General features: G+C 39.5%; 1 protein-coding gene across 1 annotated transcript; it reads right to left on the reverse strand.

The window, feature by feature from the left end:
- Positions 1 to 8,277: 8,277 nt before the first annotated feature.
- LOC121157576 (solute carrier family 22 member 9-like) lies at positions 8,278 to 22,999 on the reverse strand. The gene is made up of 10 exons (XM_040981861.1): positions 22,598 to 22,999; positions 21,794 to 21,897; positions 17,286 to 17,440; positions 17,012 to 17,180; positions 16,160 to 16,280; positions 13,669 to 13,784; positions 12,749 to 12,963; positions 10,519 to 10,627; positions 9,819 to 10,022; positions 8,278 to 9,044 (listed from the first exon to the last, which is right to left on the reverse strand). Exons 1-10 carry the CDS (start codon positions 22,997 to 22,999, stop codon positions 8,996 to 8,998), a joined length of 1,644 nt encoding a protein of 547 aa, XP_040837795.1. The 3' UTR covers positions 8,278 to 8,995.
- Positions 23,000 to 24,537: the final 1,538 nt, after the last annotated feature.

A 24,537-nucleotide genomic window follows, 5' to 3' on the forward strand; every position in this document is an offset into this window, starting at 1 on the left:
CTGGTTCTCTCACATGCTAGTAGTGTTATGGCCTTGCCTAATGTGGCCTGTCCCCTGATTCGACTCCTCAATCAGGTACTGGGATCTAGCTCTGCTAGACAGGCCCCAGTCATGCCTTTCATGTGGTCTGGCATGTGTGGTCAGTGATGCTCTGTACTAATAAGCCCATCTCAGGACTCCCATGTGGGGTGGTGAATGAGTCTGACCCATGCAAATCTTCCAGTCACTCCCCTCTATACCACCAGGTCTCAGTTCCCCCACTTAGTACAGTGCCCCTGTTGATAGGCATCCCTCAGGATTTATTCCTCACTTACACATATGGAGTCTGTATCCATGGATATCCCTAGGCAATAATTCGTCACACCCAAGACCCCAGAGCTCATAGGCAGGCAGCCAGCAGGCAAAGCCCGGCCCCCAGTGGGTGCACTGGCCATCTGAGTTAAGATGCTGCTGACTGCTTTTGAAGAAGTTGGGGGTGGGCCATGCCCTCCATTCATCAGCCAAGAGTAGCCAGCGAAGCAGAGTTTCCGTTCTGCATGCCAGGCCTGCCGCTTTAAAATAACTTTTCCTAAGTTTTCATGTTATGCTTTTCTGGGGGATTTTTCTACTTCCTTCCACATTCTCAAATATATTGGCATCAAGTTTTTAACACTTCCCTTTAGCTTTTCTGTATCTGATTGTTAAAGTGGTCTCTGTAACTTGATTTTGCTATGGTCTGTTAAATCGAGTAAAAATCAATGTCAGTGTTTGAGTTGAAAAAAATAATAATCTTCACCATTCTCTTGGTTTTCAACCACTCTTCGGTTTTCTTCTTGTAGAATTCAACAAAAAGATTCCCTTAGAATAATGCAATGCACTTGTATTCAAAGAAAAAGGACTCATGACATAATGTTTGTATAATTGTGGATGTTCAGCATGTTTTTAGATTAAAGGAAACATAGATTTTAAGCACCAATTCTTCCCAAATTTTTGGTAGGGTAGTTGGAAAAATTTTTCCAATTAAAAACTCTGTTTTTAAAACAAATTGATAAAAGTTTTAAATTTATCTAAAAGTGAACAGATCAGAAGCCTTAGAAAATGCTATTCATGAAATAATGCCGGAGCAGATTGGTGTAACTTGGGATGTTTTTATTAAAAGTTTTTGTTTTTATTATTGATTTCCTCTCTGACTCATAGGTCACACAGTAGCGTCATTTGCTTCCTGAAGCAAATGTAATAGCAGATAAACGGTACAAATGAAACAAGTCCATAATCACTGAAGCCTTAACTGGAGCAACCGATACATATCACTTCAAAGAAACGTTTCCCCAGAATCTAGAACAAAAAGCATGTGAATAATACATCAAATGCCAGAAGCTTAAAAGAAGAGAATTTGACTGAATACTTATATAAAACTAGTGAAAGATAAAATACTCCTAGGTTATGGGGAAATCTAGATAAATATTCACCAAGATATTAAAAGTTTTGGTAGTGTGACTATACTTTTTTTTTTTGACAAAATTTTTTTTTTGGTTTCTGTAGTAGAAAGGATTATTCAGTGCTTAAAAACTATGATGGGTTACTGCTAAAAATAAAGTATGAGGACAAACTGTTGTCAAAATAAATATAATGCTTATGGAGATTCACAAAGAGGAAGACACAGTGTAACACTTAAATGTTCAGAAGGCAAGAAAGTGTGATTCACAAAAGGATGAATCATTGAAAATTCAGTATATTAAAAATCTGAGAGATGGGCAGGCATGTGACATGGTAAAGGTGTCATTTGGGAATCTCGCATTGCACATCAGAGATTTTGGCTCTGCTTTCTGCAAATTTGCGTCCTGGGATACAGTGAGGAGTGCCACAACATGTGGGTTCCTGCCACTTATACAGAAGGCCTGGATTTAGTTCTGGGATCCTAGCTTGGAACTGGCCCGATGCCAGCTGTTGTGGACATTTGGGGAGTCAATCAGAGAAGAGAAAATCTTTCTGTTCTTCTGCCTGTGTTTCTCTCCTTTAACTTTTTATTTGCTTTTCAAACATAGAAAAATAAATTTTGAAAAGAAAACTCGTTTAAAGTAATTAAAATCAAATACCAGATTTTATTTTGCAAAGATTTCTTTTTTAAAAAATTCTAATTTGTTTTGTTATTTATGAGCTAGTGGATTTCCCTTCCCCTTTGTCCAAGATCCTACCTCCCACTGAGTTCCCTTGTATCATTAAAATAAGATAGTCCTTCACAATCAGTCTAAAGTCCATCGTTCTGCTATTTAAGTGTATCTTGACATTATAGGCATGGACAATGGCAGACAGTTCAGCATGCTCTAATGTCAAGATACATTTAATAGTTTCAATGGGAGCCCATCTTTAATTTTAAAATAGAGTTGCATACTGCTTTGTATCTTCACATTTGGAGATGATAACCCCTATTACACAGTTACTATATATCCCTATAAATAAAAAGCTGTAAAACAAAATCAACAACAACAGGGAGAATAAATAGAAAATTAGCAACACCATGAAATGAAATAACATGCTACTGAATTATCAATGTGTTGCTGAAGAAATGAAAAAGAAAATCAAAAGCCTGCAAGAAGCAAATGATGTTACCATGTGACATATGAGTCAGAGAGGAAATTAATAATAAAAACTTAATAGAAACAAAAATAGCAACCCCCCCTGAGATGTAGCAGAAGCAGTTGAAAGAGCTATGATCTTGTAATTTGCATGAAGGTTGCCTTATATCAGAAAGAACATATGATCTTTGTCCTTTTGGGATTGACTTATATCACTGAGCATAATGGTCTTAAGTTGGGAGCATTTGGTTGCCAATGGTAGAATTCCATTCTTTTTAATGTCTGAGTAGATGTACCACAATTTCTTTATCCACTCCTCTTTTGACGGGTATCTGGGTTGTTTCCATATCTTTGCTATTATAGATTGTGCTGCTGTTAATATAGGACTACAGTTCCCTTTTTCATATATAGATTTCATTTCTTTAGGGTATATCCCACAAGTGGGATAGATAGGTCATATGACTGGTCTATTTTCAGCTATCTTAGCATGCTCCATACTGACTTCTGTAGTAGTTGTACTAGCCTACACTCCTACCATTAGTGAAAGAGGGTACCTTTCTCCCAACATACACTCCAGCATGTGTTTTTAGTAGAGTTCTGAATGTAGGCCAATCTCACTAGTGTTAGGTAGAACCTTAATGTGGTTTTCATTTGTATTTTGCTGACAGCTAGAGAGCCTGAATCTTTTCTCATATGTTTATTTTTTTTGAAGTTTATGTGTTTTTATTTAAAATGAAAATTTATAAAGAGAAGGCCCAGCACAGTGACCTAGTGGCTAAAGTCTTCATCTTGCACACTCCAGGATCCCATATGGGCACCAATTTTAACCCCGGCCACCCCACTTCCCATCCAGCTCTCTGCTTGTAGCCTGGGAAGGTAGTCAAGGATTGCCCAAAGCCTTGGGACCCTGCACCTGTGTGGGAGATGCGCAAGAAGCTTTGGGGGCTTCTGACTTCAGATTGGCACAGATCCGGCCACTGTGGGCACTTGGGGAGTAAGACTTTGGCCGAAAGATTTTCCTCTCTCTCTCTCCTCCTCTGTATATCTGACTTTCAAATAAAAATAGACTAAGAGAAGTAGAGACACACACACAGAGAAAGATCTTCCATCTGCTAGTTCACTACTCAAGAGGCCACAATGGCTGGAGCTGAGCCAGTCTGAAGCAAGGAGCCAGGAGCTTCTTTTGGATCTTCTAATGGGTGCAGGAATCAAAGACTTCAGCCATCTTCTAATGCTTTCCCAGGCCAGAAGCAGGGAGCTGGATCGGAAATGGAGCAATCAGCACTTAAACCAGCTTACACTTGGAATGTTAGTGCCGGAGGGTAGAGAATTGACCTGCTGAACCACCAAGCAAGCCCCTGCAAAAATTTCTTCATGTGTACTTCCCAAGGCTGATGAGGGGATTAAAAATGGAAGCTTGGTAATATTGGGATTACAAAATAAATGTTCTAGAGATCTGAATAAAAGACTATAGGATGCTATTATTAAGAATTTTATGCAGTGTGCATCTCTACTTTCAAATAAAAAATGGACTCCCAATGAAGCTGTTAAATATAGCTTGACAATAGGATGCTGAATTCTGCCATAAGCTATATGTACAAGAACAGGATACACTTAAATAGCAGAATGATGGACCTTTGGTTTTGAAGGACTGTAATATGCTTATAATACAGGGGAAATCAGTAGGGGGGGGGATTTGAGAAGAGGACAGGGGAAATTCCAGAACCTATAGAACTGTGTCATAAAACACGTACATTTTTAAAAATTAAAAATTCTTTAATTCAGGACCCATTTGTTATGCATGAGGAATGAAAAACAAAAAGAATAGGAGCAGATGCCCTTATGAGCTTATGTGGAATAACATTTTTGTAAGCTACTGACAATTTTTGTAAGGTTTTCATCCTCTCTAGATCAGTGTAAAATCACAAATGAACTAATCTGTGGGTGGGGAGATGTCTAAAACCATATTACTTCAGATCTAGAATGGGACTATGTTTATAAATTATATTTAATGTAATATCAGAAGCATTAGCAGGAAAAATTAGAGAGGAGGAAGAAATAAAGGACATTAATATTGGAAACAGTAAGCCAAGATATCTATGTGTTCAGATGACATGCTATGGTATGTGTAAAAATATAAGCACTTTACCAAAAAAAACTGTTCGAATTGATACACCAAGTCAGTAAACTTGCAGGTTAAAAAAGTTACAAAAGCCAGCTTTTCAAAATATACCAATGATGGAGTCACTGAAAGAGAAACCAAGAAAGAATTCCAAGCCACAAAAGCCACAAATGAATCATATAATCAAATATCCATTCCAAGACATGACAGATATTTGCAATGAAAAAATGCAAAATATCCATGAAAGAGATCAGCAAAGTCATAAAAATGGAAAGGTATTTGTTGTTCACCGAGGGTAAGAATCAATATCATCAAAATGTCTATTCTGTGATTAAAAATGTTTATTCTACCTAAATCCATTTTCAAATTCAATGCAATTGCTATGACATAAAAATACTGCCCCTTATAGAATCAGAAAAATAATCCTAAAATAATATTCAATCACAAAAAACCCAGAATAGCCTAAGTCATCATAAGGGAATCAAGCTAGAGTCATTAGCATACCTGACTTCAAAAAATATTGTAAGACTACAGTGATTAAAGCACAATGATGCTGGCATGATGACAAGCCATATATCTAGGGAACAGAACAGAGAGACCGGAAGTTAATTCACATAATATAGACAACTGATTTTTTAAAATTAAAACTTAGCAGTTTATAATATTCAAGCGAGATTTTACAGAACTTCGTGCATTTTAGGGTAATCAAAACAGTGCTATAACTCTAATAAGCTATATATTAACAATTGAAGAGTAGAAAAGTCTTAGGCAGGTGAGCAGAGAAATCTCTGATAACTTAGTAAGTGAGGAATAGCTGAACTCTGTGTCCTGCCTAGTGAGTTTTGGGAAAAGCCAAAATCGGGAGCCTGACCAGTAAGATACAGGCTGAGCAATTATAGGCCAGCTGACTCTTTCCTTTCTGTTCAAAACTTTTTATATTACTCTCTCTGTGTCTATCTGAGCTAATTTTGGGGCTCCTGTGCAAACCTACTGGTCAGTGCAAGAGAGGATGGGGAGTCAAAGGTTTGGAACTAAGTAAGGACCAGAGAAAGCTCCTCTCCTGATAGACAACTGATTTTTACAAAAGGGCTCAAACTTCTACATTAGAGTAAGAATAATCTCTACAAAAAAGTGATGCTGGAAAAACTAGATGTTTAAATGTAGATGAATGAAATAAGATCCACATACAAAGATCAATTCAAGATCGATCAAAGACTTAAATGTAAGACCTGAGGCTAGGAAGGTACTAGAAGAAAATGTAGGGGAAACACTCCAAGTCATTGGTGCAGGGCGTCGGCTCAGACCCCCAAAGCAAAGGTAATGGGGATGCTGTCTTCGTAGCTCTATGTTTCTGGGGTTGGTTACCTAGAATAACATCATGTCATGTGGTGAGCATATTTACTGGTATAGATCCTGCTGTCACGAACTGAGCTTCCTCCCAAAAAATAGCCAGGAAAGGAGCCATCTCAAAAGTAAATTTTCCTGTATGAAGTCAAGTTCTTAGGTAACTCCATCTCCCGCTAACAGCTGGACTTTGCCTTCAAAAGAGAATTTAAGCCAATTGCATCAATCTATTCCAGAATTATCAACCTTCAAGAACTATAAAGGACAAAATAAAATTGCCACCGAATCTGCTAGATTTAAGTGTGCTTCTATTTGTGTCATACCTAAGTAATATAGACTTTGCTACCATGGGTGAAATGTTGCCGTAATAAATTTCTGTAAATGTTCTCATGCTTTTACAGTAAGACAGTGAGTAAAAACTAAATAGTTTCTTTAGAGGGGCAGATAAAAAATCTTGTGTTTTTTCAAATAAAAAATCTGCAGATCCTTAAAAACAGGTTATCTTTTCAAAAAAAACTATACAAGAGGGCTAAAGAGAAGTGAAGAAAAATAGATGTGATTTGGCTGAAGGGTGGGAGATCTTTGTTAAGTAACAGTAGATCAGAAAGAAGTGTCCTGGAATAGGAATTTAAAAACTATGATCTATTTGACTTGTAAGAGCTGGATTACATTATATTATCATATTTTGATTTATGTATTGTTTGTGTTGTATGCATCTGATTTATGCAAATCTAATTTAAATAATAGTCTACCCTTTGAGCCTGCTCACTTTGAGCTGATATTATAATGATGAGGAGAAGTTTGGATCCTTGAGATACATAAGTGCAATTTTCATAAAGAAGAAAAATAAACAGAAGCCATAAGGAAGACTCTGATGGATTTTTAAAAATACGTACATGCATTTTTTATTCCTCCCAACAGCAGGCAGAGCCTAATTCACATTCTCAATAATACAGACTAGACATACTGGCACAATTAAAAAAAAAATGAAGTAAAGCAAAGGTGGTATATTTGTCTTGAGATCACATCAAGAGAAGATAGTGGGTTTCAGCCTGGATCTCATCCTTTGTCATGAATCCTGCTCTTTGTCAGAGGTCACAAGGGAACACCACAGAGTTCACGCAGAAATGGAAATGAAAGGTAAACCTAAACAATGCAAACTTCATGTCTCAGCGTAGTCTTCATGAAGTTTAGGACGTTGTTGTAAGCGATGATACCAGCTGCCTAGTGCATCCCTGAAGCACTTGAGGCTTTAGGAATTTAGCCATGTCAGTACAATCATTTTTACACTATTAATTGAAGAAATGGGGACTACCTTTTAAAGATTTGTTAATATTGGAGAAAAAGAATTCAAAAGAAGCACAACTGGGATGTCTGTTTCTTTTAAAAAGTGTCACAAAATTGCTTTTATTTAAGCAGGACAACTACAATGGTGAAGGACCTTGAGTGTTTTTCTTGTCAAAATCCCATCATAAATGAGCACATGGGATAAGTCTGGTCCTCCAAAAAGTCAGAGTTACCTTGAGCAATCTCCCTAACTGTCACTACTGTCTCAGCTCTTCTCTTGTCCTTTGTGGTAATACTGCTTTGAGATTGCTTTGTCTTGAAGATCATTGCACTGAAGATATGCTTTATCTCTCATTTTAATTCTTTTTGGAACTCTTAAGCGTTTCAATAGCACTTCTTACAGTTCCTTGGAAATTGCTGTATCGGTCTGCAGCTGATTTGGGCACAGCACTTTCCAAATCCACTTAAGCAGAACACCTGCTCCATTTAAATTTTTCAGTCTGAAGTGGATCAGTTGGATCAATGGAGAGTCCAGAGTTTCTACTTTTATTCACTGTGCCACTTTGATTAGGGGATAGAGAAGATTGTTTTTTCCCTACAAGTTCTTTGGGTGGTTTGCTGCTATGAGCTCCATGGTCAGTATCACCTCATCCCTTCTTCAAACAAGTCATCCATTTGTAAATTGCTTTCTTTGAGGCATTGTCCTAATACCGTCTTATAAAGCATCATGGATTTCATTCTGCCATTCATGCTTTACCAGGAATTTGAGGTTTCTTCTTGCTTTAATTTTAGCAGAGTGCATGTTGCTCTTTTCAAACCGATGTGTTATCCATATTTGTGCCTCAAACAAAACCCTGTCCAGATATGTTAAAATAAGATTTCATAAGTTTACTTGGATGTAAAAATAAAAATTCTTCAAACCAGTACATATCTTTCTCATAATGTATTTCCCATTATCCTTTTTTTTTCTTGCTAAGACTCCTTTGTTTGATAACAACACCCAAACAGTCTTTTGGTAAAAATCCATAATTGGAAATCTTCTAAATGTCTCAGAAAAGCTACTTAAAAGCTACACATAGGTTTCAAAATTTTATGTACCAAACAAAGCTTATCTTTTAATTCCTTTTCTCCACAAATTTTTTTGATGTCCCTCAGACTTGACTACATAACCCTTTATTCAGACTGACAATTTGTGATGACAAAATAACCACATCCAACTCCGGCTTGTTCTCTCCTGACTTATCCTTATTTCATGAAACTCATTTTTTAGGAATCATTGTGTTAATTATTCATTTTTAGACAAGTTTTGAGCTACTACATTTTTAAGTTGTTTCGAAACTGTTGGCATTCACACTAGAATGATTACATCAATTATTATTATTAATGAATTGGAAAAGACTCATTGCTTTAAATCTACTCTACTTTTCCATCCCACAATATGTTAAGTATTTACCATGGCACATCGTGTCATGATTTCCTTTAGAGTAGGATTTTTTTCTAAAATGTTTTACTGTGTTCAACGATGAATATTTTATAGACAGTAAGTTAGTGCCACCATCCTAGGTGGGAACCGTTTTTCTGTCATAGCTGTTTATTCAGTTTCAAGTTTGTGAATATTACGGAATGATCCTGATGGCTTTGCTTTGTCTTGCGCTTTGATCGATCAGCAGTCGGCTTGTGGAATCCGCTAGAACTGTGTCACTTTGATGAGGCTGTTTTCCTGATTGGTTTTTCTCCTGAGACAGACACAAAGCAAACCACGACTAAGCACAAACATGGAGGGCCACGGGGAAAACAGGCAGTCCCTGCACTCTTTGCTGACGGGACGCCAGCTTTGGTAAGAACTGGGACCCACCCGCCCACATCCAAGCTCTACAGCGAATCTTGTGATGTCAGAGACAAGCTCGAAGTCAGGAGCTGAGAAGGCGTCACCGAGTGCCCATGCTCACGCTAGGACATCCTTCCAGTCTCCAAAGGGGTCTTTGGAAATATCAAAGCCCGCAAGAGATTTACAATCCTACCCAATCTTTTATCATTTTTTAAATGTTCCTTTATTGTACCTTTCTTGTCTTTTGCAAACTTGTTCATTCCCGGGGAGAACCACAAGGACTCAATCTCATAGGCAACGTAATAGGACTTTATCCCTTAGGTACACTGCCATTTCGGAGAGTGACTACAGCTTAGTAGTTAGCCACGTCCCCGACCCACGCCCCCGCCCGCGTTTTTTTTAAATGATTAATATATACTTAAATAGCATCTTCCCAACAATCTTGGAACCACAGGATTCCAGCGACTGGGGCAACCTCTTGTGTGAATGTGTATGCTATACTACAGAAGGGAAGACAGAAAAAACTCCATTTCAGCTCTTTTCTGCTAAACCTAGAGGTGCACAGCAGCAGGGGAGAGCTGAGATCACTGAGGGGTGACTTAATGCAGCCTGGTGCTTTGTCTTTTTCGTCACAAGCTCCTGGCACGCAGATGCTCTCAGCACAGCTACCAGATTCACTCACTCATTCTCCAGATCCTGGATGGAGTCAGGTAGGGGCTGGTTCTTGGTCTCAGGAAGCAGCAGCACAGCAAGGCCAGAGAGGATGGAGCAGACTCCATAGATGATCCAGGGCAAGGGCACATAGTAAATCCTTACAATCATGATCAGAGGAGCCAGGGCAGCCCCGATACTACCGGCGATTGTGATAATTCCTAAGGCTGTTGCTCTTGGAACACAACACAAAAGCAATTCAGTCAAAATATATTCCTATGTACTGTGGTTTGTTATTTGATCATGTTTAGACACATGCAAGTTGACAATCCAAAACATTCAGATCATTGCTGCAAGACTCCTGTTATTTTATTGAGTATCTTTGTGTTTTATGGATACTTTAAATATACAAGACTAATATTTTTATATCTTGTCATGTTCACTTGATAGCTTTAGATATTTATCCAAATCACTTAAAAATGCATCCTCTTCTTTGCTAATTATTTTCAAGTCTATTAGTGCATTCAGATATGTTCTATTTTAAAATATTATAGGCAAAAAAGGCAGTTTTCAGAAAACTTGAGCTTAATTAGGATTCATACTATTGTAACTGATAACTTCTAAGTGAGAATTTTGGTAACTTACAAGTCTTAGTTTCCATTCCCCACACAAGTCCCAACTAGCTGGAAAGATCCATGTGTAACCCTGACAGATTTTCCGTACGTTTCTACCTGATTGCTGTGGGAAGAAGTTCGTTTCCATGGGTAACACAACTGCTGGTAGCTGCACTGGAAAGTCCTCCTCCGAAAGCTGACAAAGCCATACGCAGGGTCTCCATGTCTTGAAAAGAGACCAGTGAAATTCAGAAAATCAACGCCCTACAAGCTTTACAGCCCCCCAATTCCAGTCGTACACACCCTGCAGCTTGTAGAGTAAATACAGATCCGAGTGTTTGTGGTGTAAAACGCAAGGACCAATAGCTGTGTGATTTCTCTACCTGCTGTGACTGATATATTTAAATAAAGCAGCTTGATTGATTCCATGATTTATCCCTGCACAACAGAGACTTGCCAAACCGGGGGAAGACTACGAGAGCAGCAGGATCTTGCTCTCATTTTTCCTTCTTGAGCCTTCGGTTTCTTCGTGGGGAAGGACTGCCATAGAGGAAAAATTACTAAGGGCTAACAGGCTCATACACGTCCCAGAGGAGCTGAGCAACGAAGTGCAAGTACGACATTGACAAGAAAATGCTGTTGTAGGAGAGAGTGAAAAGTCAAGAGGATGTAGAGGACCAGTTCAAGAGAATGTTGATCTAGCATAGGAAGGGATCAAAAATTCGGACCTCCATTTGGGATTTTTCTTTTCAAACTTTGTAAAACATGATGGGGATTTCAGAGTCTACTTCCAATGCAATTAAAAAACAACTCTTCTGGGAGATTTAGGACTTCAGAGTTCTGTTGCAAGGCAGCAAGCATGAGGACATCCAGGAGCAGGGGCGCTCCTGTGGAATGCACTGCTTCTCGGGGATGTAGTTGAAGTGTACAGGATACAGTAGCTACTTATGCCCTAGAATGCACGACCATACAGTCATGCCATGTGGAATGCATCCTGTGATTTAGGTGAGGTATGGTGACAACCCTATTTCCCCAATTCATTACATAGGATCATTCATTCTGTAAACTTGATTCTAAAAGTTATAATCACTTAACACTTTTTATTCTGGACACTTTACTGTGTGTTGATAAGGAAATTTAATTTCTTTTTCTTTTTTTTTTAAAGATTTATTTATTTATTGGAAAGTCAGATATACAGAGAGGAGGAGAGACAGAGAGGAAGATCTTCCGTCCAAACATTCACTCCCCAAGTGAGTGCAACGGCAGATGCTATGCCTATCCGAAGCCAGGAGCCAGGAACTTCTTCCAGGTATCCCACACGGTTGCAGGGTCCCAAAACCTTGGGCCATCCTCAACTGCTTTCCCAGGCCACAAGCAGGGAGCTGGATGGGAAGTGGGGCTACCGGGATTAGAACAGGTGCCCATATGGGATCCCGGGCACATTCAAGGCGAGGACTTTAGCTGCTAGGCCACGCCGCCGGGCCCAGGAAGTTTTATTTCTTGAATTCGACTCTTGCAAATCAAGGTGCAGTGCATGACCCACAAATGGACACATGCAGATGGAGGAGTGTATTGTCTCCAAAGCTGGAATACCATGAAAGAGGAACTGAAAATATTGTTTCCTACATGGGATGAGTCATACTTAGTAGGTACAATCATGTCATGTATATTGACAAGTTTGCTTAGTGAAAAGTCAAGCGGAAAGTCTCTGTCTACCAGCAGGGTCCCAGATTCAACAGCACCAGTGTACAGGTCCTTCTCGGATGTGGGGAAGGTAGCCATATGTTCACACCGATTTTACTGATTTTGAATTCTTTTACCAGCAACTCAATGGCACAATCAGTGCTGAATTTTCAGGTTAGGAAATCTTCACAACTCAACTACCTTGTTCCTTCTTGTTCCAGACAGGTACAGCCAGTGTGGCAACTGAGTGAAGTAAGGGTGGTGGGCCCAGCACCATAGTGCAGTGGTTAAGGTCCTTGCCGTGCATGTGCCAGGATCCCATATGGTCGCCGGTTCTAATCTTGGTGGCCCCGCTTCTCATCCAACTCCCTGCTTGTGGCCTGGGAAAGCAGCTGAGGATGGCCCAAAGCCTTGGGACCCTGCACCCCCATGGGAGACCTGGAGGAAGCTCCTAGCTCCTGGCTTTGGATTGGGTCAGCTCCAGCCATTGCGGTCACTTGGGGAGTAAACCATTGGAAAGAAAATCGAAGATCTTCCTCTCTGTCTCTCCTCTTCTCTGTATATCCACCTTTCCAATAAAAATAATAAATAAATCTTAAAAAAAAAAAAAGAAAGTAGGGGTGGAGAGAATAATTTCTTCTTCCTGCTTGTTTTATTCTCTTACCTTGGGGCATGATTGTGAGGGACAGAATGGAGATCCCCAGAGTGAAGCAGAACATGGCCTGGCTTCCCCGACGGCCTAAGTGGTTCAGTGCCAGCAGTGCCACAAAGTTACCCAGGAGGTTGGCTATCCCAAAGAAGCCCTGCAACAGGAAAATATTGCTCCCAAAATGCTGCAGGTGGACATTTAGGCCAATAAAGACCATGATGTTTGAAAATCTGTAGTGAACAAAAGAAGAAAGATGTATGTCACAAAACCTAGAGCCTGTGTTCTACAAATACCAACATTTCAGTCCAGGCGGTCACTTCTTGGGGTGAAAGTATAAAGGTGCTACTTGTGTTGTAGAAAAAAAATAATTGAATGGCCATTATTTTTAAATCATCAGAAGATATTGTAGAATGAGAAAAGTCCTAATTCTTGTTAAGGTTTTTTTTTTTTTTGAGGGTGGAAGTATGATAATGGATGTTATGTGGTAGAGCCTTCTAGAATTCTAGATTTTCTACATTTTTCTACATTTTGACCTGTATATTTGTAAATATTCATGGGGCAGCATGCTGTATTTATTTAAAGTTTGTGACATGACATTCTGTGAGATGAACATATTGAGACATAATCGCTAGTGTCCTTTACTGTAATTTTGCCCCCGTTAAGAAGGAAACAAATCCCCCTAAAGTTAAAATATATATAATTATAAAGTTAACGTGGTCAGTTTCTTGTAATATCTCTAGTAGAGCTATGTGAAAACAAAGTTCCCCATCCTGTACTTACTTGGTTCCATGTCAGTTTTACATCCCTTTGCTCATCTCCAAACATGTACGATCTTCACAGCGTTCTTACCTTTTCTCCCCAAGTCTGTCCCAACCACTTGTTGCACCCATTGAAATAACAGCTTTCATGTTCCTCAGGCACTCTGTGACGCCTACCTCACAAAGGACAAGAGTATGATCCGTTTCCGCAGGATGGGTTTTTGGAATGAGTCACACACAGAAGGTTTTATCTGTGCAGCCACCAGCTCCTCCTTCATGGTGGATCTCACGACCTTCAACAACATCAACAACACACTACTCAGTTTTTACAAAGAGTGGGCCAGGATGGGAGCACAGGGCATGACTAGGGCACCCATAGGACATGAGATCTGCTCTCTTGCTTTCTGGTAGGAAATGCAAACATTAGAGATGCATTGACAAGTGCAAAAGTGGTAGAAAGCTAAAAGAAACATCAGAGTATTTAGGCAGTGATAGCCCAAGACTGGAAAGCACTGTAGGGCTGGAGATTCAGGTGGGGGATGGGATGCACCTGGGAAGTACACTTGTATTAGGGTCCGAAGTCCATTCGGACCTGGTCCCTGTGCTTAGTTCTCAGATGGCTATTTGCTGTGTAAAGAAAAGCAAGTTACATTGTGAAATCTGATTTCGATTCTTCTGTTAGCCTCTGTCAGGAAAATTCTAGCGTATCCTCTTTCCATGAGTGAGAAACCGACAATGATGCCTAGGCAAGCGTGTGGAGGGGAGATATTGGAGTGGCATCCTCTGCTGCCAGGCTTGATCATGATCAAATGTTAGCTCTGCATTTGCCGGGCATATGCCTTGAGGGAAGTTCTCAAATACCTGTAAGCATCTATTATCTTGCCTTATTTCTTTTTAAAATATTTATTTATTTGTTTGAAAGACCAAGTTACTTCGAGAGAGAAACAGCAAGAAAGGGAGATACAGAGACAGTAAGAGACAGTAAAGTGAAGAGAGGGAAGGAGATGGAGAAGGAAAATCTTCTTGTGTACTGGTTTACTCCGCAAATGACCACAATGACTAGGACTGTACATGGGCAAAGGCAGAGGCCAGGAACTTTTCATCTGGATCTCCCACGTGGGTGGCAGGGACCCACACACTGGGTCCATTTTCTTTTGCCTCCCCAGGTATATTAGCATGGAGCTGGATCAGAAGCGCAACAGCTGGCGCTCAAATTGGCGAACATACGGCATGCAAGTGTCACAGCAGCTGCTTACCTTGTTGGTCTTCATAATTTTGTTTTTAAAAAGAAGGGCTAAAAATAGAAGGGTCGAAAACTGGAGAAGTTGACAGAGAAAACAAATAACACCTCTGTCAGAAGAATTTGCTAGTCCATCAGCAAGGACCCCTCAGTGCCACTCTGGACCCCTTTCGTGTTCCTTGTATCCACAGTGGAAACTGAATATTACCAGCACTGTTTGAAATCTTCTAGAGTCAGCTCAAAATTATGTACTTTGAACTAGACTGCATATAGATGAAATGGTCATTTTTTTTTCCCATGGAGTTATTGTTTATAGTCTGTATTTCCACAAACCAAGGTCTTTTTGTTTTTGTTTTTGTTTTTTTTTTTTACCTTTTACTAATCCTTATCACTGTAAAGTTAAAAAAATTACCCCCAAAACTATAAAAAACATAAGGAAGAAGGAAAGAGGGTGGGAAAAAGGGAGAAGTGGGAAGGGGAAGGTAATATCATTAGAGTCCTAGAATTATATCTATATATCAGATTAAATCTGTTAACAATTAATTCAACTTAAAATTCCATTTAAATTTGTTAAGGGAGAATATTTCGTCTTATTTCGTCTTGATCACACTCAAATATTTAAAAAACTATTATTTTTTTCTCTTATTATTGTGAAACCACCTTGATATTGGGACCCTGACGTAATAATACAGTTATTCATGATTAAGCAATGTGCCTACTGTACTATAATTTTTCAATACTTAACATACTATGTGATGAACTATTTATGTTGCTATCTAATGGTTTACTTCTATGTAAATAATTTTTTCATGACATACAGTCCTATTGCTTTCTAAAGGAGAGGTCTGAGAAGAAGAGAAAGACTTTTGAAGCATGTCCACTCAGTTGTGGGCTTGGAACTTTTAATAAGTAAAATGTAAGCCTCTTAGGACAGAGGTTTGGACTGACACAATCACTTCTGTGGTGCCATGAGAAGAGTGCCAAGTATATCTTGAATGAAGGGTCATGAGGTGAGTGATTGGATACGTACATTTTCTTCTGTGCTATTTTCAGCATCATGAACCCATCCTTCCTAGCCCCCCTGAGGAAAAGGACCAAAGACTATTAAACAGCAAGGAGTGATTTGTTTGTGTTACTTTCTGTGACATAGAATGGGATTCGTGCGATTTTCACAATTAATACTAAGTGCCCACTCTCTCTGTAAGTGAATCACCCATGTCCGCTCTCTTTATTAACATGCATTCTCTTTCACTATATAAACGGTGAAATAGTAAGTGTCAATATGTATTGGGAATCAGGATAATGAAGCGAGGCACTCCCATGCCCAGTCCCGAACTCCCACCCTTATTCACCTGCTGAATACTGACTAGTGTGTATTTCAGGTAATGTTTCTCCTACACTCCGTTACCAGTTCCCTTCCTGGTTCACCTCTATGGTTAAGGTGTCTTCCACGTTCTTCCCATTCCTGCGTGCAGTTTCCCTGAGCTCCTTCAGGCCCTTCTCTGGTTTGTTGGTAATAATCAGCCAGCGAGCAGATTCTGCCAGCCACCTGTCCAAGAACAGGAGAAACATGCAGCCAGTTTTTGCTTCATCATTTTCCCCTGATCAATATCCCGAGACAGCTTCCCTTTCCTGTGAAATGCCCGTCACTAGTTAGGTTATATGTAGAGGCATAAATACATTGTCTCTTGCAACATTACTAGGGAATTACAAGAATGACCTCACCACTTATTGAACTTTCTTTGCAGATGTTACAGAACAGGATTCATTTGTCCTTGTCTTATCCAAGGATTTTTTGTTGTTGTTTTAGCAAATAAAAATGCACTCTGCTTAGGTAAATATTTACATAAGTAAATAATGAATAATTCCTAAATAAACTACATATCAGGCAATGTTTTTGTTGTATTTACACTAATCACCACGTATTTGAAATTTGGACTTGGTAATTAAGCATAAAATTAAAAGACACTTGGATACATAGAAAATTTCATGCACACAATGAATAACACTCAGTGTAGCTGTGGTTCAGGCAACATATGGAGTAGCATATGGAATATATTTGTCTTTTATCTGACAAGCAAATGTAAATCTGTATTCTTAATGTTATCTGACAACTGTATCTGTTACGCTTCCCAAATTGGACACAGAGAATAGATTAGTATAGCACATGCTCAAATGTTGACCAAGGACATAGCAATTCACATGTACACAAATTCCACATGTATTGCCTATACCTTGCACCTCCACATCCTCTAATATAAAAAGTGAACAGGCGTATACCTTGAGGACAGAAAGAAGATGAGAAATGGCACAGAAAACACCATTTGGAGGATGTGCCACTCACGGATGAAAAAAGCCAGGCCACCCAGAGCTATCTGTCCAATACTGCCAGCACTGGTTACCAGTATAACTCCCATGGCTTGGAACTGGGGCAATGTCCATTCTAGAACTGAAAGAAAACACAAACAGGAGGACTTTGCTTTACACAAAAGTAGAATTTCAAGGGCAAAGGCAAAAGTTTGTAAAATATCCAAGATCCAAAATGTTGACTTACTGAGCAAAAAACTATTTGATATGATGACTGAGATAGCCACCCCAGACAAGAAGCGAAGTAAGCAGTAAATGAGGAAGGTGGGAGAAAAGGCTGTACAGGTGCCAGCGATGCCCAACAACAGGAGGCAGAATCTGAGCATTAACTTCCTCCCAAACCTGAGAAAGGAGAACAGGTTAGCAATTGGAAACCATAACCATACATAAAAGTTTTCGAAAAGTAAGCCTGCTTTGACATTTGGTGGGTTTTTAACAAGCAACTCTGCACTTCAAGTGTTAACAGATTATCAACGGCAGCTCTCAGAACAAGCCTTCTCCATTTGTAAGTAGACATCAAATATTTCAAACATTCTTTGCTAATGTGCTACCAGTAGATCTCGAAGATCAACTCAAACTACTGAAGATGGGCTGCAATGGTGGAAAATAGAACTCATCACAACTGTCTTCATATTAACAAGATCAGTTGGCATAATGCAGAGTCTGTACAGTGTCTAGAATGGGAGAATTCTGATATGGAATGAGTTGGCCTATTGAACACTGGTTTTCAAAGAGGTGGCGTGTGGAGAGGTTGTCTTTGGGAAATGAGCAGGCATAGACAGGAATAGAGGAGTAAGGGTTTCATCTGACATTGGTGCCCTTACAGGTAGAGATGACAAAGAGCTTGTTTGCAATCCCATTAACACCTCTATGTGAGGATGTAGGGAGAAATCTGCTACCTACAAACCAAAGAGAAAACCTTCAGTAGAAACCAAATTGGTCATGACCTTGATATTGGAATTCCCAGCCTCCTCTATTGTGAGAAGTCATTTCAAATCATCCAGCATGGAATTTTGCTATGGAAACCCTGGCTAAGTAACACAAGCTCTGAATCAGGAATTGGGACTCCGGGGCCACACAGGTCATGTCTAAATAGGTGTGAAAAGAATGGTGCATCACAGTTGCCAATGGGCTTGTTAACAGACCCTGTCTTCTGATTCTGAAATTACAGATCCTGCAGGTTATGTTTCCAGTAGAACAGGACGCAAGACAGCCTCCAACCATAGAGGTAGAAGTGGAAAGAATTGGGTAGGGTGAGCATGAAGAAACAGAGAAAAGATCTTGAAAAATACACATGTATCCATTGTTCCAGGGGTGCCTGGGAAAGTGGACACCTCCGCAGACAACTTGGACATGATGACATGTGCTATTTCTGCATGACCAGTAACCCAGTCCAATGAACAAAAATGGAGACTCAGAAAATGATTACACACTTGTCTGTTCTCAGAGCACAGTCACATGGTGGCACTGTTAAGTCTTGTGTAGTTTGAGCGTTTACCACACGTATGTCTAAGTTCTATGTTCATCTTTCAGTTCAGACTGGAATAGCGTCTATACAAACAAGGCTATGATGAGACTATAATAAAATCTCACAATATGAGAAATATGATAATTGCTCATGCTTTACATTAAAAAATTGTGTTGTGCACAATGTAAAGAGTATTTCCTCATTGACTATTAATGCACAATCTGACTAGATATTACACTCTGTTTTTCTTACAACCTGAAGGTATAACAGGATTCTGTTTCTGATTCTTTTAATCCAGTTGGATTCATTTAATGGCATTTCAACATGGGCTGCAGAATCACTTTCATGTGACTTCAGGTACATCTAGATAAATTCCCTTTTGGTTTTATCCATTCTTTCTAATGAAACTAGAAATGAATTGGACTCTTCACATTTGAAGGTTTTTTTTTAAGTTTATTTATTTATTTGGAAATGATAAAGAGAGAGCGAGGTAGAAATCTTCTATTCATTGGTTCACTCCCCAGTCAGGTGCTTCTTCCAGGACTCCCACATGGGTAGCAGGGGATCAAGCACTTGGTCCATCTTCTGCTACTTTTCCCCTACCATTAGCAGGGAGCTGGGTTGAAAGTAGAACAGCTGGGATTTGAATTGGAAAGATTATAGGGTGCTGGCACTGCAGGTGGTGCCCTCTGCATTATGTCACAACACAGCTCACAAATTTGCAGATTTCAAACACATAGAATGGAAGGAGCGTCTTCCCTGACCCCTGCTTAGAGGATGGTCAGCAAGGCTATCTAAACCTACTCTGGACTCCAGCAGTAGAGAACATCAACCTTTATTAAAGGAACCAACTGTGACCTGGAGCTGTTAACTCACACAGCAAGGTTATTATTAAGTTGTTATTATACTTGGTATAATAATATTATATTTAATAGCTTGAGAATATCTATGTGAGTTTATTTTAAATCATGTTCCCCAAATTTATTTGAAAAGGCTGTTCATTTGAAAAGAAAGTGTGAAGTGCATCTGTGAGCATCTAAAGATGTTACAAACTTACATAGACCTACATTCCAATCCTATTTAAAACATACACTGGTGAATATATAAACATATCTACATATCAGCAAGAAAAACTATCTGTACTTGCAGACTGTATGGCTATGTAGAAGACTTGAAGGAATCCATAATAACATGACTGGAACTAATGAGTGAATTTATTGAGGTGGCAAGATAAAGGCTCAATATAGAAGTCAGTTTCATTTCATATAGCAATAATTACTAATCAGAAATTAAAGTTACAATAAATTTATTACCTCAACGATTAGTTAAGTAGGAATAAATTTGATGACTTAGAAGCCAGAGAACGTTACAAGAACAATTAAATTTAGTGAAAATGGCGTAATACTATTAGATTAGAATATTCAGTATTTTTCTAAATGAAAATCTTATCTGTTTTGGAATAAATAAGACGACACCCAAACTCATGTAGATCTGTAAACCCCTCAAAGTCTTGTGCTAACATTTCATGGATTAATGCTGATGTTGATGTATTAGTGTGGACTATTGATCTAATTACAGCACCGGAGAGGTAGGTCTGCTGGGAGGTATTTAGGTCATAGGGTACTAGCTAATTCAAAGCAATCCTCCTGGGAAGACTGGTTCCTCTCTCTCCCAGTCTCTGTCATTTTGCCTTTCAAAGACAATAAGTCTTTAAAAATGGCTTGATACTCACATTACTATGCAGAGTAGTTTATTCTCCCCCTAGGCTGTGTCAAAAACCCACTAACAGAATAGTTTCAGTTTTATCTAAATTTATGCATTCTATAATGAGAGTAATTCTAGATGATTTTTAGTTCCAGGTATTATGCAATGTTACCTATGTTATTTTAAACATGTTCATTTCATCAACTTCATCATGTCCCTCTGTTCACAATGTCATTCAGTACTCTCAGCTTTATGGCACATTTAAAAATACTTAAATGATCGTGACTCTGCAGATTCATTTAGTTCTTCATCACTAGCAAGTAGCAGGCTCCTCCAGTTCTCCATTTTTATCGCCTGTGACCAATCAGAATTTAACTATCTCACACAGTGCCAGGTTACTGAACTCTTAGAATGAAAACTCTTGTCTTTCACTCACAGCTCTAGACAACACAGTCCACAGCTAAGTGGCATAATGATGGAGAATGGTAAGGATCCCTTTAAGGTAGGAATCCATTTTTATTTCTCAGTGTTTACATGGCTGGTTAATGGTTGTCTGTTTGAGGAGACAAAATTCCCCCACTCTGTAACTCCACAACTGTGACATCCATTGTTAGATCAGTTTCTTTGCATGGTTGTGAAGTTTAACTCTAGGGACTGGTGTTGAGATGTGGCAGATAAGGCTCCTGTCTGTGACACCTGCAACCCCTATGGGTGCAGATTTGAATCCCAGATGGTCCATCACCACTCTAGCTTCCTGCCTGATGGCCTGAGGAAAGCAGCAGAGAATGGCCCAACTGCTTGGGCCCCTGCCACATACTTGGGGGACTCAAATGAAGGTCCTTCCTCCTAGTTTCAACCCGATCCAACACTGACTGCTGTGACCATCTTCGCGAGTCAACCAGCACATGGAAGATCTTTCTCCCTTTTTGTCTCCCTCTTTTTCTAACTCTGACTTTGAAAATAAATAAATAATGTTTAAAAGATTAAAATGGTTTTTGTGTTTTAACAATTAAGAATGCTGATAAAAGGTTTCAATGCTCCACCAGTGACACGTGAGTGTTATAAGAATGTCTGTTCAACAGACTCAGTCAACAAAGATGTGCTGAATATTCTCTGTTCCACAAGCATTCGGTACCTCGGATCCAGAAAGGGCTAATGCAGTAACTCTCGCCAATGCTAACAACACCATGTTCCTTCTGTGTGTGTCTTTGCTTAGGCTGAATCCCAAGAATTGCAACATAATCCTCATGTCTCTAAACCACATGCTCTGGTACCTTTTTAAAACACTCTCTTAAAATACCACCATGTCTTATGAAAATGTCATTTTGTGTCCCATGGTTCTCAGAACACAAACCTCAGAAAACTGCCCTCACTACAATTGACAGTAGTTTTTCAGTTGTGCTTGCAGGTGTCTGGAGAGTAAGTTCTCCCCAGGACAGCATGATTTGCCAAAAACATTTTATTGTTGATGAACAATTCAGAAATTGCATTCTAACAAAGAGAATGGTGAAGCAGTCACTCACTTATCTGTTAAATGGCCGCAGAAGACGCCTCCCAGGAGCATCCCCGTCATGACAGAGAATCGGACCACTGAGTTTAGTGATTCTGACGCACACACCAGGTCCCACTAGAAGAGAAGGAACCAGCACAGCAGAATTCACAGGACCTCAATATGGCCAGATCAAAGCCCTTTTAACAAGAACGCAAGCTTCAGGATGTCAAGTGCCTATCGTCTTGTCTAGCATTCCTTTTCTATAGTTACTGAATTTTGCCACTTAGACACAGCTCAAACATAGTTTTCTTGAGGCATCCTGTCTAAAGCTGCAGATTATATTAATGACCTCATATTAACTTGTTCTCACAGGTGTTCACAACGTGCAATCATTTGAGGATATTTATGAACTTACTGAATTTTCCACATGTCACTATAGGCCTCCTTTGTATAGACCACTATGACTGTTCTGGGGATAGGATTCTGAGAGTGAAGATTTTGATCAATTTCCAAGATATTTTTCATTCAAGATCAAGGCTGAGCTTTCTTTAATACATCATTTACAAAAAATATAGGACTTGCTGAAATTGTGACAGGAAGCACGTGATGGCACAGTCATATCTACTTTTGACTTTATTAGACTCATCGAACATACTGAACATTAAACATATAGAACATTAAACATATATGACCTTTAATATAGAAGCGATGGCTGGCTGAATAAATGAACAATGAGTACCTACATGATATTCAAAGGCTTGAAGTATACTCATAACGTGTGTTATTTGTAAGTACCCAGGTCACATACTCATTAGAGAAAAATGGGTTCTCTTACTTTTGTCACGATGGTAGAGTAGAAGGAGCTTTGGTCATACACCCAGCCATCCATACAGGGTTCTGTGTCAGATTCACTTATAGTGAGGAAGGTCCCGTTCAGATGCAGGAGCTGCCGCTGTGGATGAATGAAGCGATGGCATTTTTCTGGCGTCAGGTCTGAGTCTAGCGGGATAGAAGCTCTTAGGAGAGCTTCTTGACTGAGGAGCTCTGTGTCATTGTCAGAGACAGCGTGATTGTCAAGGAGGGGGACCCAACAGCGATGCTCAGGAATGGCTCCAGTGAAGTTCTCCAATTGCAGATGTGGATAAGCGAAAAGGGTTGCAATGACAAAGAAAACAGTCTGAAGGATCTGAAATCTCCCCAGTCCACCGACTAGATCCAAGAGATCAAGAAAGGCCATGGAGGCACAACCAATGATCCCTGAGAATTGGGACACTGGCTCCCAGGGGGGAAAAGAATCCAACAGATAGTGTCTTTTTACCAGGTGATTCTAGCCCTGCGAAGGGAAACGGATCTGCACATGATTTTGGGCTGAGCTAAGTTATTGTGTGAATTCAAGTCAAAAAGAGATGTTTTGATTGGATAATTACAACTGTACACACATCTGTTTAAATTTCTACTTTGTGAAAATCCGTGTCAACAGTGCCCAAAGCTAGCATTGGACTTTGTCCTGCACATCCTTGTATAAACAAAACCAATGTGCTACAAGATATACTGTCCTTTTTAGACAGTCCTGTGGGAAATGCTGAATGTACTTTACTAACTGTAGTAGTGAATTCTGACTTAGGGAGCAAGAGAAAACCATCATGAATTAATTTCAAGCATCAAAACATGGCACAATCTTTTCTTTTTGCCAAATGACATTTCGCTCCAGATAAATGTATCCGTGAAACTCTCAAGTGACTCATAATGAGATGATGAAGGTGGTGATGGAGTCCAGTGGTACCCACAGTCTGATGTGTTTTCTTTTGCTTGTGTATTTATTCAGGGTGATCCAGGAACACTCCAAATGAAATGAAAAGGTAAGTTTATTTTAGTACCAAAAAATCCTAACCTGATAAATTTTCTTAGGATATGTTTTTTTTTTTTCATGAACTTTTTTGGAGACCCCCTTATAAGTATAGATCTAAAACCTTGTTTTGCACTCAAATAAGTTTAGCTTTGAATTCCATTTTCCATTAACTTTTTGGCATCCCTCTGCATTCAAGGACCTTGGTAGAGTGAGTGGTAAGGCAAGAATGTGATTTGACTTCTGAACCCACGCAAGACTTTGAGTCTCCATGTCAATACATTAATAGTATTAGAAGGGTAATAGTATTAGAAGGGTAGGAATTTGTTCACTCAATTGCATCCCATATGTCTCTTAAGTTTCCTTCATGAATACGTTAAGCCATTCATGAGATTAATGGATCAATGTGTTATGGGTTATGACTAGAGTAAATCTGCCATAAAAGTCAATTTTATAACAGGTGGATTAGGTCTTTTGTGTACTCTTTCACATCATCATATACTCTGTGTTGCTTCAGGACTCAGCTCTCTTAAGAAGGCAGTGCTGATGCTAACCCTTGACTTTCGAACACAGCGATGAGCTAAACCAAGCCCATGTTATTTTTAACTTGCCATGTCATGTGGTATTGTGTTATTAAGAGCAGGAAATGGACAAAGACAGAAACTCTTTTTTTTTAAAGATTTATTTTTATTATTTTTTCATTGGAAAGGCGGATATACAGAGAGGAGAGACAGAGAGGAAGATCTTCCGTCCGATGATTCACTCCCCAAGTGAGCGCAACGGGCCGATACTATGCCGATCCGAAGCCAGGAGCCTCTTCTGGGTCTCCCACGCGGGTGCAGGTTCCCAAAGCTTTGGGCCGTCCTCGACTGCTTTCCCAGGCCACAGGCAGGGAGCTGGAAGGGAAGCGGGGCTGCCGGGATTAGAAC

This window comes from Ochotona curzoniae, unplaced genomic scaffold, assembly GCF_017591425.1.
Source record: "Ochotona curzoniae isolate NIBS_2020 unplaced genomic scaffold, NIBS_Ocur_1.0 contig_3527, whole genome shotgun sequence".
Lineage (NCBI taxonomy): Eukaryota > Metazoa > Chordata > Mammalia > Lagomorpha > Ochotonidae > Ochotona > Ochotona curzoniae.